The sequence below is a fragment of the Blastomyces dermatitidis genome (assembly GCF_000003525.1).
Source record: "Blastomyces dermatitidis ER-3 genomic scaffold supercont1.2, whole genome shotgun sequence".
NCBI lineage: Eukaryota > Fungi > Ascomycota > Eurotiomycetes > Onygenales > Ajellomycetaceae > Blastomyces > Blastomyces dermatitidis.
In genome coordinates, this window is record NW_025544775.1 from 6,786,247 (window position 1) to 6,804,356 (window position 18,110).

General features: G+C 35.7%; 2 protein-coding genes across 2 annotated transcripts; both read left to right on the top strand.

Annotated features, from left to right (window-relative positions):
* Positions 1-1,196: 1,196 nt before the first annotated feature.
* BDCG_16535 (uncharacterized protein) lies at positions 1,197-1,675 on the top strand (the record flags this gene model as incomplete). The annotated part of the gene is made up of 2 exons (XM_045425755.1): positions 1,197-1,370; positions 1,397-1,675. 2 exons carry the CDS (start codon positions 1,197-1,199, stop codon positions 1,673-1,675), a joined length of 453 nt encoding a protein of 150 aa, XP_045279962.1.
* A 9,525-nt stretch (positions 1,676-11,200) lies between these two features.
* BDCG_02261 (WD repeat protein) lies at positions 11,201-17,000 on the top strand. Its single transcript, XM_045417804.1, has 3 exons — positions 11,201-11,798; positions 11,879-14,434; positions 14,496-17,000. Exons 1-3 carry the CDS (start codon positions 11,659-11,661, stop codon positions 16,216-16,218), a joined length of 4,419 nt encoding a protein of 1,472 aa, XP_045274532.1. The 5' UTR covers positions 11,201-11,658; the 3' UTR covers positions 16,219-17,000.
* Positions 17,001-18,110: the final 1,110 nt, after the last annotated feature.

The following is an 18,110-nucleotide window of genomic DNA, read 5'->3' on the forward strand; positions in this document are numbered from 1 at the left end:
ATAGTAATAAACCTCTGAGATATCTGTGATTAAGCAGAGATCTTCATGATAAGCACTAAACAGAATTAAGAAGATTGAATCAATGTTCACTGAGACTTCACTGAATAATATAAGATAGAAGATCTGATATGATTGAATCTTAAGAACATATAAATTACATGTTTATCTTATATACTGAATTATCATTATATTAAGTATAAAGTGATAGAAGTTCTAGATAGTTATAACTACTGTCTTGACATATTATCAGAAATTTATAATATCTTTTATATAAGCTTATCTCACTGCACTATCACTGATCTGTTCTCTTCTTAACTGACTTCTAACTCACAGCTATCATACATCATAGAAGAAAATCATAAGCTTGAGTGAGAGATTGAGAATATTCTTGATAAGAGACTCTGCAGCTGTGACTGATAATATCTTATAAAATGAATTAAGTATGATTATCTGATCTGAACTCTGAGTTTTATGTTATCTGAAACAGCAGCTCTTAATCAATGAGAATAGCTTCTGAAAGAGAGAAGTTAATGTGACAGGCTGCATCTGATTAATTATATAGACTATTTCATTACACTTCATAGATTCTTTCACTTTATTCTTGAATGTATATATGTAAGAGGCCTACGCCGAATAGATCGGTATAATATTATAGGTCTTATATAACAAAGATAAAAATGTTAAAGAAGGAAAGAAAGAGAAAGTGCGAGAATCAGTGATTGAGATGAATATTTATATGTGTATATGATGGTGTACGCGGTGGAGCTTTGAGGTGGAAGAATATACGCGTGTTTATAGCGGCCGAGGATCAGTGATTGAGAATGACTGAGAATCAGAGCACACGCGTTCATGGCAGCTGAGAATCAGTGATCAAGAATGACTGAGAATTGAAGTGTATATGAAATCTGTGAAGTGTAACAGAATAGTCTATATGATTGATCAGGCGCAGTCTGCTACATTAGTTCTCTCTTTTCAGAAGCAGTTCTCATCAGTCAAGAACCACTGTTTTGAATAACATAGAACTCAGAGTTCAGATCAGTTGATTGTAGTTAACTCATTTCATAAGATATTATCAGTCACAGCTGTATAATCTCTTATTGAGAATTTCTTCAATCTCTCACTCAAGTTCATTATCTTCTTCTATAATCTCTGGCAGTTATCAGTCAAAAGCACACAGTGTTCAAACTGTCAAAGATATGGACACTTTGCAATCTCATGTTTTAGAGACTCAAAATGTGCATTCTGTGCCAGAGATCACAAAACTAGTGAGCATAAATGTGAAACATGCTCAAAAAGAGGTGAAATTTGTCAACATACTCTGCTTAAGTGCTCTAATTGCAAAGAAAAACATGCATCTAGCTCAAAAGAATGTATGTTTGCTTCTAGAACTCAAAAGAACTGGAGAAAAGATGAAGCTCAAAGTCAATCTAGAACTGAAGAGAAGAGTCAAGCCAGTAAACTCACAACTGCAAGCTCAAAAAGAAGAAACTCTCAATTATCTAAGTCTTCAAACTCTAATTCTCCAGCAAAATGTAAACAGAATTTGAATCCTCAAACTCCTGTTAAGATTAGAGAATTGAGAAATGACTCTGGTGATAAACTAGATATAATGCAAGCAGTTGAGATTCCTACTTTTCGGAACAGTTATAATCTACTATCTGATGATAGTGATTAGATTCTTCTCTACTCTCTTTTGATATGAATATACAACAAAAACAACAAAAAAAGTTTAAAAACTCTTCAAAAATCACATTTATTCAAAATAATGTGGATAGAAACTCAAATTGCATTTATTCTTGTCTTCAAATTGCATTTGAACAAAAAGTTGATTTTGTACTGCTTCAGGAGCCGAATTTTGATGCTGAGCAAAAATATGTCATTTCTCATTCAAGCTACTACTGCTTTTTACCTCAAAAGTCTGAGATAAAGTCAAGAGTAGTGATCTATGGAAGAAAGAGATCAAGATATCAATTTAATCTAAGATTTGATATCATGTCTGACCCTGATATTCTGGTGAGTGATATTATAGATAAAGAAAATGAGTTTGATACTATACAGCTCATAAATATCTATAATGAAAAGTCATTGAAGAAAAATAACAATACCTGGACAATTGATAGAGGATTTCTGAACATAACTCCATCAAGAAACTCTATAATTGCAGGAGATTTCAATGCACATTATCCCTGATGAAATTCAGAATGCAAGAGAGCAGTGAGAGCTGATAATCTGATTGAATGAACCTTTGAGCATTCAATAGATTTGGTTAATAAGTCTGATCAACAAACATTCTTTAGAAAAGGCATGAAACAGAAGTCTATTATAGATCTAACATTCATGTCACAAAATCTAATGGAAAGAAGACTTGTAAACTGGTTTATTGATTCAAATGAGACATCAGAATCAGGTCATGAGATTATTCAATTTGATATTGAACTGAGTGAAAAACAAATGAGTGAAAATCCTCTTCTCTCTAATCAGTATAACTTTGAAAAAGCTGATTGAAAAGCAGTTGAAGAAAGCATAAAACTGTTAAAATCTGAAAGACAGAATGAGCTATATTGGAATTCTGGTCAAGATATCTCAAATGAAATGCTTGAGAATAGAGTGAAGCTTATTACATCTATCATTCTAACAAGTGTTAGAGATAATATTCCAAAAAGAAAATCTTCTGAGTATTCAAAACCTTGATGGAATGAGAATATCTCATCTAAAAGAAAAGAATTAGCTACTGCTAGAAGAGATTGAAAGAATGATGTAATATCTGATGAAGAGTTCAAAACTGTCAGAAATGAATATTTTTCAGATATTAAAAGAGCTAAAACAGACTGCTGGAATAAATTTCTTGAAGAAGCACAAGGGAAGGAAGTTTTTAAAGCTTTTAACTATACTAAAACAAGAAGTGTAGCAAAACTTCCAGCTCTAGAATATGAGTTTCAGAATGAATCATATACAGCAAACTCTTTTGAGGAAAAATGTCAAGCTTTCATGAGAATTCTCTTTCAGAACTCACCAGATTCAGATTCAGATTCAGAGGAAGAGAATATATCACTTCTCAACTACATTGATGAAAATGACTGGGAATGGCCTGATCTTACACAAGATGAATTAGAGTCAGCTATCTTCTCAAGTTCTGTTAAAACTGCTGCAGGTCCTGATTCAATTAATCACTTGATTATTCAAAATACATATTCCTACTTAAAGAATGAATATTTTGAGCTCTTTTTCAATCTCTTGAAAAATGGATATCATCCTGAATGCTGGAGAGAAGCCACTGGAGTGATTCTTGCAAAACCTAATAGAAAAACTTCAATTCCTAAGTCATATAGAGTAATATCTCTATTGAACTGTTTAGGAAAGGTTTTAGAAAAGATAATAGCTACTCGACTATCTTTTATAAGCTCTATAGATGATTCTCTTTTATTCAGTGAACAAATGGGAGGTAGAAAACAGTGTTCTGCAATTGACACTGTTCTCTCAGTTGTTCATGATATTCAAATAGCAAAGCATGAGAGTCTGGTCTCAACTGCAGTTTTTATTGATATAAAAGGAGCGTTTGATCATGTTTCAAAGTCAAAGTTAATTCAGACATTGAAGATATTAAAACTGCCACTTTCCCTAATAAAATGAGTTAACTGTTTCATGTCTAAAAGAATTATACAACTCTTCTTTGATGGAATGAAACAAGACAAGACTGAGATAAAAATAGGAGTACCACAGGGGTCTTCAATCTCACCCATTTTATTTGCAATATACACTGCATATCTATTCAAAAATAGAAATATGAGAATAGTGCGATCTCCGAGTTATGTGGATGATATTGATCTTGTCTACAGCTCAAAAACTATCAAAGAGAATTTGAAAGTAATTGAAGAAGCTGCAAAGGAAATCTTTGTTAGAGCAGATATCAATCAAATTCAATTTGATATGGATAAAACTGAGTTAATTCATTTCTTTCCTAGATTCAATGAGAAAGAACTATCTCTAACTCTTTTAAATAGAGAGATTAAACCCAGTGTAAATGTCAAATGGTTAGGAGTATGGTTAAACTCCAAGTTGAATTTTAAATATCACATTCAACAAAGAACTGTCAAGGCAGAAAGACTATTGAACAACATAATCAGACTATCAAATACAGAGAGGGGTCTATTCTTCCAGGCTATGAGACAGTTATATATAGCCTGTATTACATCAGTAGCTGATTATGGAGTTCAAGTTTGGTGGAATAATCAAGAGAATTTCACTGAACTCTTTCAAAGTCTGCAAAACAGAGCCTTGAGAAGAATTCTGGGAGCATTTAAATCATCTCCTATTAAAGCAATGGAAATTGAAGCTTCAATTCCTCCTCCTACTATTAGATTTGAAAAGGCCTGTATGAACTATGCTCTGAGAGTTGTAAAGATGAGCTCAAATCATATAATCAGAGAAAGAGTCTCTTCTTCATTTCCACCAATTAACTCTGGAAATGAACTGGATTGGAATAGATTTCTTGATTGGAATGAAAATAATTCTTCAAAGAAAATGCCTTCTCAACTGTACAGACTATGCTCTCTGATTAAAAATCAATTTTCTTCTTTAAATGTTGAAAAAGTTGATCATGAGAAGTTATCTCCCTGGAGAAAAAAGCTTGAATCTCTTATAGACTTACAAATAAGTGAACTATCAAAAGAGAAAGAATATGAACAGTATTTGAAGAGAATTTCTACAATCAATATAAAAGACTCTATTCTGATTTATTCAGATGGCTCAAAAAATGAGAACTTAAATAGATTGGGCGCAGGCATTGCTTATACTGAAGATAATATTAATTTTATCTCAGATTTCTGGAATCTAGGCTCTGAATGTGAAGTCTTTGATGCTGAACTATTTGCAATAGTGAAAGCTTTCAAACTCATTGAAATAAAATCTCATAAAAGAGGAAATTGTTTGAAAGAGGCATGGATATTCTCTGATAGTCAAGCTGCTTTAAAAAGACTTAGAAATAGTCAGATTCATAATGATCAAATGAATCTTAAACTGATCTTAAACTCTGTTTTGAAAATTCAAAAGAGAAGAATATCAAAGATAATAATTCATCTGCACTGAGTTCCTGCTCATATGAATATTCATGATAATGAATTGACTGATTCAGCTGTAAAAAAGAATGCAGAATTAAGCAGATCTATTCAAAAAATTATGTTCTGATCTTTTATAAAGAGAAAAATAAAAGAATCTTGTTTAGATAAGTGAAATGAAAGCTGGCAGAAATAAAAGAAGAGTATACATTATTTAAGATTTGAAACAAAACCCAACTGAAAATCTTGTTTAATTAAATGTAAAAAGAAAATATTCTCATCTATAATACAGCTGAAACTAGGACATGGCTATTTCAAATCTTATATACAAAGATTTGATGATAGATTTGACTCAATAGAATGCTCATTCTGCAATATAAATGAGAATTCTGAGTATATTGTAATGCACTGTGCATTATACAATAGTCTCAGAGCCAGATTGAAAGAGAAGTATAATCTAAATTAATTAAATATAAGATTCTTATTCTCAACTGAGACAGGAATTAAATACTTAATAGACTTTCTATCAGAAACTCAAGCAGCTACAAGAAAATGGCTAAATTCAGAATTATCTGAATATGAAGAGGAGAAAATCAATCAGATATAGTCTGTTAAAACAGCTATATACTATCTTTTAATAATTTGTTTTGTTACAGTCTTTCTTTATTTTATCTTTTTCTTTCAATTTCTTTCTATCTATCTATTTAATGTGTCTATCTTTAAGACTGTGTTCTCTTTTCCTTTGTCATGATATTGTCAAATGATTTCAAAGTATGAGATGATGTTAAAATACTGCAATTTGTAAACAGTTTTTGTATTCTGAGCTGGAATTTTCTGATTTTGCATATCTGAAATTGATGAATGTATAATAGTTAACTTTACAGATATAGGAAAAACCCTGAGAACTAAAAGTTCTCAGGTAGATGTCATAGTCTCTGACTACATACATCTATAATTGAAGAATAATAATAATAATAAAACACAGTTACTGAGTAAGTGTCATGATAATATTAGAATGTTCTGCACTGTCTCAATACTATCTTAGCATTTAATATTCAGTGATGTGTCACTGAATATAATAATGAAACATGTGTTACAATCAGTGACACGTGACACAGATGAAATGGTGAATTCACGGTGTAATCACTGTAAATTAACTCTATATTCTGTAGAATAGTTGAAGGTTGTATTGATAGATTTATCTACAGAAACATAATATAGTGATGAGTCATATGATCTAGTGAAGATTGCTAACTGCAACAGCTGTAAGAATTAACACTCTCTCTTGAGATAATAAGAATCACATACAAAAACACTCAAATCATCAAGATAGTCTGTCAAAACTAAATACAAATGTAAAATTAAACATTCTCAACTTTTATACCTGTAAGACCTAGTAAAATCATGAATTATGCAAATGTCATAGTATCTAGAGATTTAGTAAGTTCATCTGCTGTTATCTGAGTGATGAGAATATATTCTAAATCAATGACTCTCTAATTCAACTGTCAACATGAAAAATGAAAATACATGTCAATGTGTTTACTTCAGACTGTAATGACTGCTATCTTTGTGAGATCTATGACACTCTTATTATCAGCAAGAATTCATATCAGAGATATAGTGATGAAGCTAAGCTCAATCATGAGGTTCTGAATTCATGTTGTCTTATAGACTGCCTCACTAAGAGTCATATATTCAGTCTCATTGAAACTTAGAGATATACAAGATTGCTTCACTGAATGCTATGAAATCAGGCTGTCTGCAAGCTTAAAAACATAGCTGGATGTTGATTTTCTATCATCATTCAAGAGGCCGGCTCAATCAGAATCCGAGTAGCTGAAGAGTAGGTAGAAATCATCAGAGAAATCAGAGGTAACAGAGGAATTGATAGAAACAGTAGGAATGATAGGAACGGAAAGATCGATAGAAATGAAAAGATTGGTAGAAACAGACCTCTTATACAGGCCGCGTCCGTAGAAAATACCCAGACTCATGATTCCTTTCAAATAATGTATAATGTGCAATAGCGCCTTTCAATATTGAGATGTTGAATCAATGTTCTGTTGAGTAAGTAATGAGGCAGTGTGAGTGATATCAGAACATGTTTTAACTGCAAGATATTACAAGTAACTCACATCATGTTGATATCATTAAATTGTGAAATCAGCCTCTTTCTCAGATATAGAGAAATTATTAATATAGAATTCATTCTTCATTGATGTTCTGATGACAGCTGCATCATCAAGGTAGAAATCTTCAACAAGGTATTTGATATATTAATAATGTATTAAATCAATTCCCTTATTCAAATAATTGATCTTCATATTCAAATACTTGATTGACTGATGTAGATTCTTGACTTTCAATTTCTCACTGAGTATACTCACTAGTCAATCAGCATTCTCAGAAACTTTAGATATGATGTTAAGATTGTTAATATAGATTGTTATATAGAGATCTCTTCTCTAGAACTCTTCTTAAGTTAGTTATTATAAATCACTTAATATGATTTTCTAAGAATATTATCAGAATCAGCATTCAGGTTCACAGGCCTATCTTTCTCAAGAAACACTCAACAGTCTGAAGTAATCAATTCACTTCTCAGAACATCAGATCTAGAAATCAAACTTCATATATTATATCTCTTCAGATCAGTAATCTTGTGTTATATGAACTTCTTTTAATAATCTTCTATCTTCTCTGACTGAGATATGGCATTCTTGTAGAACTTCAGAAGGTTATCTGTAATAAGACTCAGAGTATATATAGCCAGCGATTTCACAGGTCACAATCATGTAGAATTCAGATCATTAATATCAGAGACATCTTCATTATCAATCAGATAAATATCAGACTCTGATTCAATAATATAATTAATGAGTTTCACAGATGTAACAATCAGTTTTTCAGTGATCAGAAATCTCACATCACTACTGACAATAATCTTATCAGATTCAGAATGTCATAGATGATATATCAATGTGTCACTGAATTCAATGATATAATAGAAATCAGCATATGAAGAAAGCTTATTCACAGACTGCTGAGATTTATATAAGTGAATAAAAACCTCTGCACTTAATCAGTGAAAATGCCTCACATTCAGCAGAGTATTCATAAGTGTATATCAAGAAATCTTATATAGACTTAGAATCACAGAAGTCTCTGCAGTAGAGAACTAAAATTTTGAGTTGTAAAAAACTGTAGATATGAGAGTATTATTGATTATTATAATCACTGTCTCTAGAACATCTGCTCAGAACTTCTTAGAGAGATTATCTTTCAAAAGAGCAGCTCTAATCTGTTTCATAATAGTGTGAATTTCATATTCAGAAACACTATTCTGATGTGATGAATGTGATACTGTTAATTCTCATTTGATATTATATGAATTCATAACTGTGTGTATATGTGTAAATTGAAAAACATCATCAATATCAGTCTGTAGAAAAGCAGAGGCTATATACCTGAGATTACTCATGAATCTGAGTCATAACTCAAAGTATTAAACAGTCTCATTCTTGAACTTTAAAAAATATACTCAACAGTAGTGAGTTGCATCACAGATAATAAGCATTCAGTATTTAATTCTCTGATGAGACTCTAAGAGATAATCAGAGAGATCTTTCAATATATATTTATCATCTGCAAGATTAATATAGATCTTCTCAATGAGTCAAATAGATCTAGACATCAGTGTTTTCAAATAATCTTATATTATATCTGTCTTGACACACTTCTTATAAAAGAACTTAGTCTTAGAACTCTTAATTATGACTTCAGTACAAGAATTCTTGATCATAGTAATTATAGCATCAGTGTGAATGTGACTGAGATTATAATGTCAATTCAAAAGAGTCTTTAATATCTTTGATGTCTGTGTTCTCACATCTGCAGAATTGATATTATTAACAGTAGTGATAGCAGTCACAGAAAGATTAACTTTTCAGTTAAAATTGTACTTGTATAACATTGCAATATACTTGACTGCCTTGTTTGAATAATTGAGATTCTTATTGAACTTTTATTCATTGATCTTATATATGTTGTTCTGAGCAGTCTGAACTGTATGAAAAATAATACTGTTCAGAGCTCTGCAAATGAAAAATGAGAAAATAGTGAAAGACAATGTAAATCAGAATTCCTGATCTTCAAGCTTTATAAATGAGAGTAGATTGACTGTAATATTAGAGATATAGTGAATATTCTGCAAGTTAACATCATTACTCTCAATCTTCAAGATGACAGTTTCAATTTTCTTAATAAACTCAGTTTCTTCAGTCACAGAATTGACAGAGATATTATTATTAAAAGATTTAATATTTAAAAAAGAATGAAGCTCACTCATTATATTCAGACTTGCATATGTGTTCAAATATCAAGATCTAGAGAATGATTTTTCAGTGACTGTAAAAGAGAAATAGAACTCAATCTTTATAATTACTGCATTTACTGCTGATTAAGAACTTATTAAGTTATTCTTCTTCTCTTTCTTCTTATCATTCTTCTTTTTCTTTTTATCAGAGTGTAAGATGAAACATCTGTCAACAGTATGTTCATATCTTCTACAGTGAATGCACTTTTATACAGATGTGCTTTTATTCTCATCTTTGTTCTTATCTTTGTTCTTATCTTTGTTCTTTTTCACAGTTACAGAATTGATCTGAGACTGCTTTTTTCACTCAGTGATAATCTTCTTAAATATATGATTGATCAGTTACTTCATTAAATTATCAATATTAATATTGATAATAAGTTTCTGATCAGTGAAGAAAAACTCATTCAAATATATCTTAATAAATAGTCTTTGATAATCTTGTAGATTGTTGAGAAAAAGATTATAATATACATTCTCAGTACTCTGACAGAGCTTCTTATAATAGATAATAAAATAGTGAAAATATCTCTGAAAAGTAAGATAATCATTCTTCTTAACTTATAATTTTATTAATTTCTTAAAGATATTAACTTATTCTTCTGTTAATAATATTATATATTCAACATTGATCTTGTCTCACAGAGCTATAGTATTATTAGCTTTCAAGATTTTAATAGTGATTTAAACATTTCTAATAAGACTTAATAGCATATATCTATATAGAGACTTAAAACAGATTCTTCACTTCTCAAAGTTAATATAACATGTAAAAGAGAATTCTTATTAAATTCTTAATAAAATATTAGTTTCATTAATAACTTCTGTATCAGTTAATATATTAACATACTAGACTTTATAATTAGAGTTATCAAATATAATCACTGATTTAATATCTAGTGTATATTTAACTTTCTTCTGATATTTCTGTAACTCATTTCTTATAGTATCTCTTTATACAGAGATAGATATAGTAAGATATTAAGTAATTTCAGTCACAGTTATTTAATCTCATAGTATTATTTATATAAGATTCATAAGATTGTCTGCAGTGCAATAGATAGATTAATTCAGATCATTATTAAAAATTAGTATTCTGAAGATAAGAAATAGTGAAGAATTTAATAAATTGAAATAAACAGATTCTGTAGATAAATATTAACTCTACTTTTCTTTATTCTAAAGCTTCTTTATTATCTTATTATCAAATTTCATACTCTGATGAAAACTGATCTCAGTCTTATCTTACAAGTCAGAAGTCTTCTTATAATAAGTAATTATTCTATTAATGAGTTATCTAGTAAAGTATATGATTCTGAGTCTTGAGTTGAACTCTGAAGTAATAGATGTATAACTTATATCAAGATGACTCTGCTTCTTCTAGATATATAAAAAAAAAAAAATAAAAAAGTAATATTCTTCACAATGAAGAACATACTTTTTTAAAAATATATAAAGTATATGAATCTACTGATCAGCAGATTCAGAGAAAATGAAATATCTCTAATAAAGAGTGAGAGTCTTTTTAAAAAAGATGAACTATTCATGTTAAAAAAAATATTGATATAATGTTCTAAAAAGAAAAATGTGCCATCTGGGCTATAACCTGTAGAATAGTTGAAGGTTGTATTGATAGATCTATCTACAGGAACATAATATAGTGGTGGGTCACGTGATCTAGTGGGATCGCTAACCGCAACGGCCGTAAGGGCCAACACATTCTTCCCGTATGGAACCAGTTAAGCATATCACGTGGTAACTATTCATCTTGGAGGATATATCACACGCGTTTAAACCTCCAAGCATCTTTGACTACAGCTCGTTGAATGAGTCCGTCAAGAGCTTGAGAAATTCATATCTTAGTTTAGGTGCATTACTGTCCCCGTATTTTCTCTATATTTATCTCTTTCCCGAGTTTCCTTGCTATAATTGGGAAGCTATATTGTACGTCTTCATCCTCCTAAATGACGAAATCACGCAGCCACGACCCTTGTTGCGCATTCTGCATACTGTGGTGAATAGTTATTCGACACAAGAGCTGGGTTGTTTAATGTGCGCAGAGGCTCTTTTGCTTCTCTCATACCATCTGCCAGACGTCCTATATGGGTCCTGATTCACCCACCATATGGGGGGAAAAATCTTCTACTACTGCCTGTCTCCGTGGCAGTAATTTAATAGGGCTATCTTAGGTGCAGGGAGCAACGAGGGAGAGAGATATTCGACAATATGTCGAGTCCTATGGCTCTGAAGCCACTGGCATCTGCCTATGAAAGCCCTACCTTCGGTGAAGACAGCTCATTTCATGTCGAGCAGCCGGTTGGGTCTATGTCAATATCTCCATGTGGCAGAGATGTTGTACTCGCTTCGTGGGTTTTTTGTCTTTTTTTCTTTTAAGTAGCTGGAAAATGGTATATATTTCCATTATAGCTGATAGTCGATGTAATAGAAAAGAAGGTCTCCATATTATTGACCTGGATAGTCCCTATTCCCCCCCGCGATACCTCCCCCACCATACCCCCTGGGAAGTAGCGGACGTCCAGTGGTCCCCTTTCGCCGCACGAGACAGCTGGGTTGTGAGCACATCCAATCAAAAGGCTCTAGTATGGAACCTGGCAATGAAATCGACACAAAACTCCATTGAATACGTTTTGCATGCACATTCTCGAGCTATTACAGATATTAACTTTTCCGCCCACCATCCCGATGTCCTAGCTACGTGCGCCGTGGACAGTTTTATTCACTGCTGGGACCTACGCTGTCCAGCAAGGCCAGCGATATCATTTTCCGACTGGTTCGCTGGTGCAACCCAAGTCAAATGGAACCGACAGGACCCTCACGTTATTGCAAGCTCGCATGATAGGTTCCTCCAGATTTGGGATGATCGAGTGGGTGCTCGTCCACTGCGTACGATCGTGGCACATAATACGAAAATCTACGGCCTTGACTGGAACCGGACACGTCGAGAGGCATTGGTGACTTGTTCGTTGGACAAAACCATCAAGTTTTGGGATTATTCGGTTGCAGAAGATATTCCGGAAAAGGTCATTCACACTCCGTTTCCTGTTTGGCGAGCTAGAAACACGCCATTCGGATGGGGCGTTCTTGTCATGCCGCAACGTGGAAATAGTGATTTGCATCTTTATAGCCGGAAGAGAGGTGATGATGGCGGTGATCCTCCGCGTGTTCATAGCTTTCCTGGTCACAGGGGTCAAGTCAAGGAATTTCTCTGGAGATCGAGAGGGACGGTAGTGGATGGTTTAGATCATCGCGAATTCCAGCTTGTGTCCTGGGGCACGGATAAGGAGTTGCGATTGCATCGAGTAAACCCAGAGATTTTGGAGGGAGTTGGATACGAAATCGGAAAGTCCTTCAACCCCTCTCTAAACCTGACGCGAAAAGGTGCTGTCTATAAAACGTTCCGCGATGATCCACCGCTAGAGGATAATGCCGAGCAAAAGGGTATTCCTCTAGGAAATCAAACATCCAGCCACCATCGATCGCTATCGACTGTTGGAGTTGGACCCAGTAGTGTCTCCATGCCTTACTATCGTAGCTGGAACCGAGGGGGGACGATGGGGTCTGTGGTTGGTGTACAAGGGCGGTCCGCTCTACGCGCTGACATGAATCCTATTTCTTGGATGCGGGGTGTCAAGATATCAGGTTGGGAGGTAGAAACACTAGGAGACGAAATTACACATGTTGGGGAAAAGTTCACAAAGGTTTCTTTCGAATCTGTTAATGTTGGGCAACGCAAAACGACAGTTTCAATGCATGGCCCTTGGGGTCCCGACAACAGTAACCTTTTCATAAAGGTCGACATTAAATTCCCTCCTGACTACCCACGAGCTTCGATCCCCGTATATACTGTGCAAAAGACTAGCTCAGTCACTGCCCAGTTGGCGTCGACCATGACGGCAGGGTTACGAACTATCGCTGAGACATATCTCGCTCAGAAGCGAGGCTCCCTCGAGGGAGCCATCCGCTACCTTTTGGGCGAACATAATGTCGAGGAGAGCGTGGCGTTGGTGAAACGTCAGTTCGGCGAAGCGTTGAAGTCCCCAGATCTACTAGATGGCGATGAATCCAGCGATGATGATGAAGAAAATGGGCAATTCCGAGCGTCGCAACTCGGCCTAAGCTCTTCTGAGATGCTCCGGCCAGTTAATGCAAATGTTATGGTGCCGGTATATAAAACATGTGGGGCGTTCTGGACCAACGATGGCCGGCTTGTGTGCTTTTTCCCTCCCAAAAAGGAGAAGGCAACAGTGTTCATGGGCTCCATGGGACTTAGTGATATGCGACTTGCAAGAAGCGATAGAGTTTTTGAAGCCTTTGGCCGATTGCAGACAAGCTCACCGGGCCCAAAGCCTTCTAGTGGCGTCGGGACTGGCCGGGCCACCATCACGGATGATGGAGTTTCTGACTATTCAGATGATTCGTCTGTCGAGTCCTCGAGCTCATCAGGCTCATCAGATCTTCTGGGAAACCTCCCACCTCAATTTCATGGCCCGAATACTTGGAGAAGTGGGAGTTTGGGGTTCTATCGTTCAAGATCCACTGAAAACTCTCAGAAGTCTACGACGGGAGTTGGCACCGTGAAGTCATCGTCGGACAACTCACATAACATCATCCATATTTATGATCTAAAGGGCCTTTTACCAGCCAAACGGGAGCTCGCCGAGAAATATCAAGTATTTGGTAACCCGCCGGACATATGCGCCCATAATATGGCAGTTGCAGCTGGCGTGGGAATTTTTGATCTCGCTCATGTTTGGGGTCTCGTTAGGTTAATGCTACAAAATGAGCTTTCCTCGAATACTATCCCTGGAGATGATGTTGTCGGGATTGCACGAAAAGCCATGCGTGACATTAAAGGGAAAGATAGCGCTGTAGACTCGAGGCTCGATGAATTTACGCGGATAAAGCCGTCTAGCAGTTCTCGGCCTGACAAGGTAAAATGGGGAGAGCATGCTCTTGGCCGTGGTTGGCTTATTCCAGCATTGTAAGTTTTCCCATCCAGGACGGTCAGTCGACCTTGTGTGTCAGTGGCTAATTTTGGGTAGATTTAACTACTTCGAGCGGTTAGGGGACATTCAAATGTTGGCAATGCTCTCATGCATTTTATACGAACCGAAGTCTGGAATGGATGCAAGCCAATCGGGATTTCGCCGGGTCAGACGATCATCAGTTATTGTACACCACCCACCGCTAGCTGAAGATAACAGTTCACCAACAGGAAATTTCCATAACAAATGTCAAGCAACATCGCAGCTCCCGCCATTATCCAAGTCGTCTAGCCACGGCGTTTCGGCGTCCCAAAGCTCTGCTTGCTCTTCAACAGAACATTGGCAAGTAGATACGCCACCACTATACTCCACTGGGAACACGCCCCCTCAAGGAATCCAACTGAGCAGACAACCTTCGGGCCGAAAATCGCAGCCTCAAGTTATAACTTTGTCGGGGTCACCAGATCGTCATTCTAATCCACGCTCCGTTTCCGGCTTAGGCACCACGCTCGCTTCTTCGCTCTCCCGGTCTTTTACGTTTGGACCTTCAGGATCCTCATCACCTCCAAGTAATAGTAGCAAGAAGCGACCAAGCCCCGCAGGCAGCCTCCATGTGAATGGTCCCAGTGGATGGACTACAGGTGGTATTTTCGGAAAACCAGCATCCGCAATCCCGGACCACTTAACGGCATCGACTACTGCGACATCACAAACCCCTTCTGATTCTGAAAGTGAAAGGCCAACGTCACCCAAGTCCAAACCACCAAAGGGGGTGAAAATAGTTATGAAAAATCAACATTTGTTCGATTGTGACAACCATAATTACTCACCTCTGCTTGATCAGCAGCACAGGCAACTCTTCAAATCGTATCGAGCTGCGTATGCTAACCTGTTATTTGTTTGGGATATGCCCATAACGCGCAAGGAGGTACTTAAAATCGATGGCGCCTCTAGCGGTTGCCCCGACATGTGTCATTCATCACGCCTGAAATATCATGATAAGCGAATATCAAACTTCGCAAGACGTGATTCTAGGCCACTAGCCTCGATTCGATCTCAAGAAAGACACCCTTTTGAGATCAACCAAGGTCTGGATATACAACGAAATTGCGCGAGATGTGGATGTGCTCTTCATATATCAGCCTTTGAAATGTCTAGCATTGTAAAAGACAGCTGCAGGAGTAAAACGCGCCGTGGAGATTCGCCTGCAATTCAATGCCCCCAATGCAAACCACCACAGCCCATCCCTACCAAGTTGTCATGTGTTATCTGTGCCGAAGTCATTGATGGAATGTTTGCTCCATGTTTAAATTGCGGGCACATCACCTGTATCGAATGCCACCAGAACTGGTTCGCAACCCACCCTCACCTCGCCGCAGGAAAGAAGTCGACCGATACTCCATTCTGCCCAAGCGGCTGTGGCTGCATTTGCTCCGATCATGTCGTGATCAAGGTCCCCATGCCATCGCCGCCGAATGTATCACCCCCAGAGAAAAAGTCTTCTACAGTCAAGGAATCTTCGTCGCATCGAAGTCGATCGCAACCTGCCCGTCGAGATCGCCGGCGTAGCACAGGAGTTACCACCAGCAATCACGGCTCCAGACACGATGGAGATGCATATCTTGATGGCAGGACTAGCTTACCCTTTGTCTCGCAAGTTGCACGTGGTCTTAATCTTGATCTCCATCAGAGGAAACATGCCTCGAGGAAATCTGCCACCCGCATTTCTGATAGGAGTGGCGATCTAAAAAATGCCTTGGAAAGAGTTGATACACTCTAACTTTTCTGCGTCATTTTATTCCGCTCCTCTCTACCCTTCCCTATTGCCCCACCTAATCGATATATTCTTCGTATAAATACCCATTCAAATTCTTCTTCACATTTCTTACTAGTGTTTTTTCCCCCATGCTTCCAGCATATCTACTATTCCCCGTATAGCGCTGATGGTCGTTAGTGGGTGTTATCCACATTCGGTTCTCACCCTATGAAATAACTAAAGGATATCCCAGATAAGTGACCTCGTCCTGGGCCCATGTAATGTGTATATATAATGATTTGTGATGGTCATGTACATTATGATTTTAAGTATTTAAATGCAACATTATTGTTTGTTTTCTACTACTCCAGTCACATAATTCCTCCCCGTTTCCGTACTATGCGAAGCGAAGTGTGCTCAAAACTCTCAATATGTTTAACCGTGTTTTATATTTGGAGAATCTATTCCTCAAGGTTAATTGATCATTTACCGAGCTGGTAACAGCCACGAGAAATATCTCGTAGAATATTTGAATTGTAATAGGACCTGGAATATTATGTCTACTACAACTCCTAGCTTTCCAAGAAAAGCCGCATCCCATCTTGCTCGGCCTAGCTGAAAAGTTTTAAAACGGCGCCGCTGATATCCCCATAAAGAGGTAACATGGAATGGCAACGAGAGTAAATCCAGTCCGTACGAAGTACATGCAAACCAAAGGTCCCACAGATACATTCAATTCCAATGTAAACCGCACTGGTGAAAATATTCCACCAAGATAAGGCTAGAATTTCTAAAATCTTGATCAGAGACAAGCCCAAGAAAAGAACTGATGCCCCTACCCGAAATAGTGAATAATCACCAAGCCGATAATCCACATGATCGGCGATCGCAAGCTCCCTATATAAGGCCACGTAGCAGCTAGCTTCTCATAATAACAACCAACTACTCTAAGAACACCTCCATCACAAAGGGCTTAAGCATGATGCATATCGTATAAAATGTTTTTGTAGCACACAAGGCTTGGTGTGCAGCCGTGTGCTAAGTATTGCAGAGCTAGTTCATATTAGAAAACAGCAATTCTACAGACAGATTACAATATAGTACAATTGAATATTTTCATCATCATCATTCTTCTCTGTAAATCATTAATTTTGTACTCTGTAATAACTATTTTTTTTTAAAAAAAAAAAAAAACATTTATATAGTTAACTCATAACTATTTAATCATTTTTGAGAAATTTAATAGTCATTTCTAAGAGACTCTGAACAAGATTTAATTTTCTTTGAAAAGAGATATACTATCTTCTCTGATCTGATGTTTAAAAGAACTAATGAAAACTAAGACTATAAAAATGTTTTTATGATATATAAGTCTTGATATGTTAATTATTACAGAGCTACTTTACATTAGAAAATAGCAATTCTACAGACAGATTGCAATATAGTAGAATTGAATATTTTTATCATTATTATTATTCTTTTCTGTAAATTATCAATTTAATTACTCTGTAATAACTAATTTTTTTAAAAAAACAAGATCTGCACAGCTCAGCTCATAAGTTATTTAATTATCTTTGATGAATTCAACAGTCATTTTCAAGAGATACTGAACATGATTTAATTTTCCTCAAAGAGAGATGTTCTCACAGTATAGATATTCAATCTCAACTTTTTTAATATTAAGTAACTTAACACTATTATTTCTGGCCTGGTATTTGATAGCAATTCTATAGAAGTCTTAGAGACAGATTGTGAAAATTCTGCAGAAAGTTAAGTTACACTGTTAAAGTATTTTCAAGCTCTGATACTTATACATTGATTATGACAAGCTCTGCACATTGTAAAAAAGATGTTTAATAAGTGATTAAATATAAATTACTCAAGAGTCAGAAAATGATATTATTCAGAGCAGATCT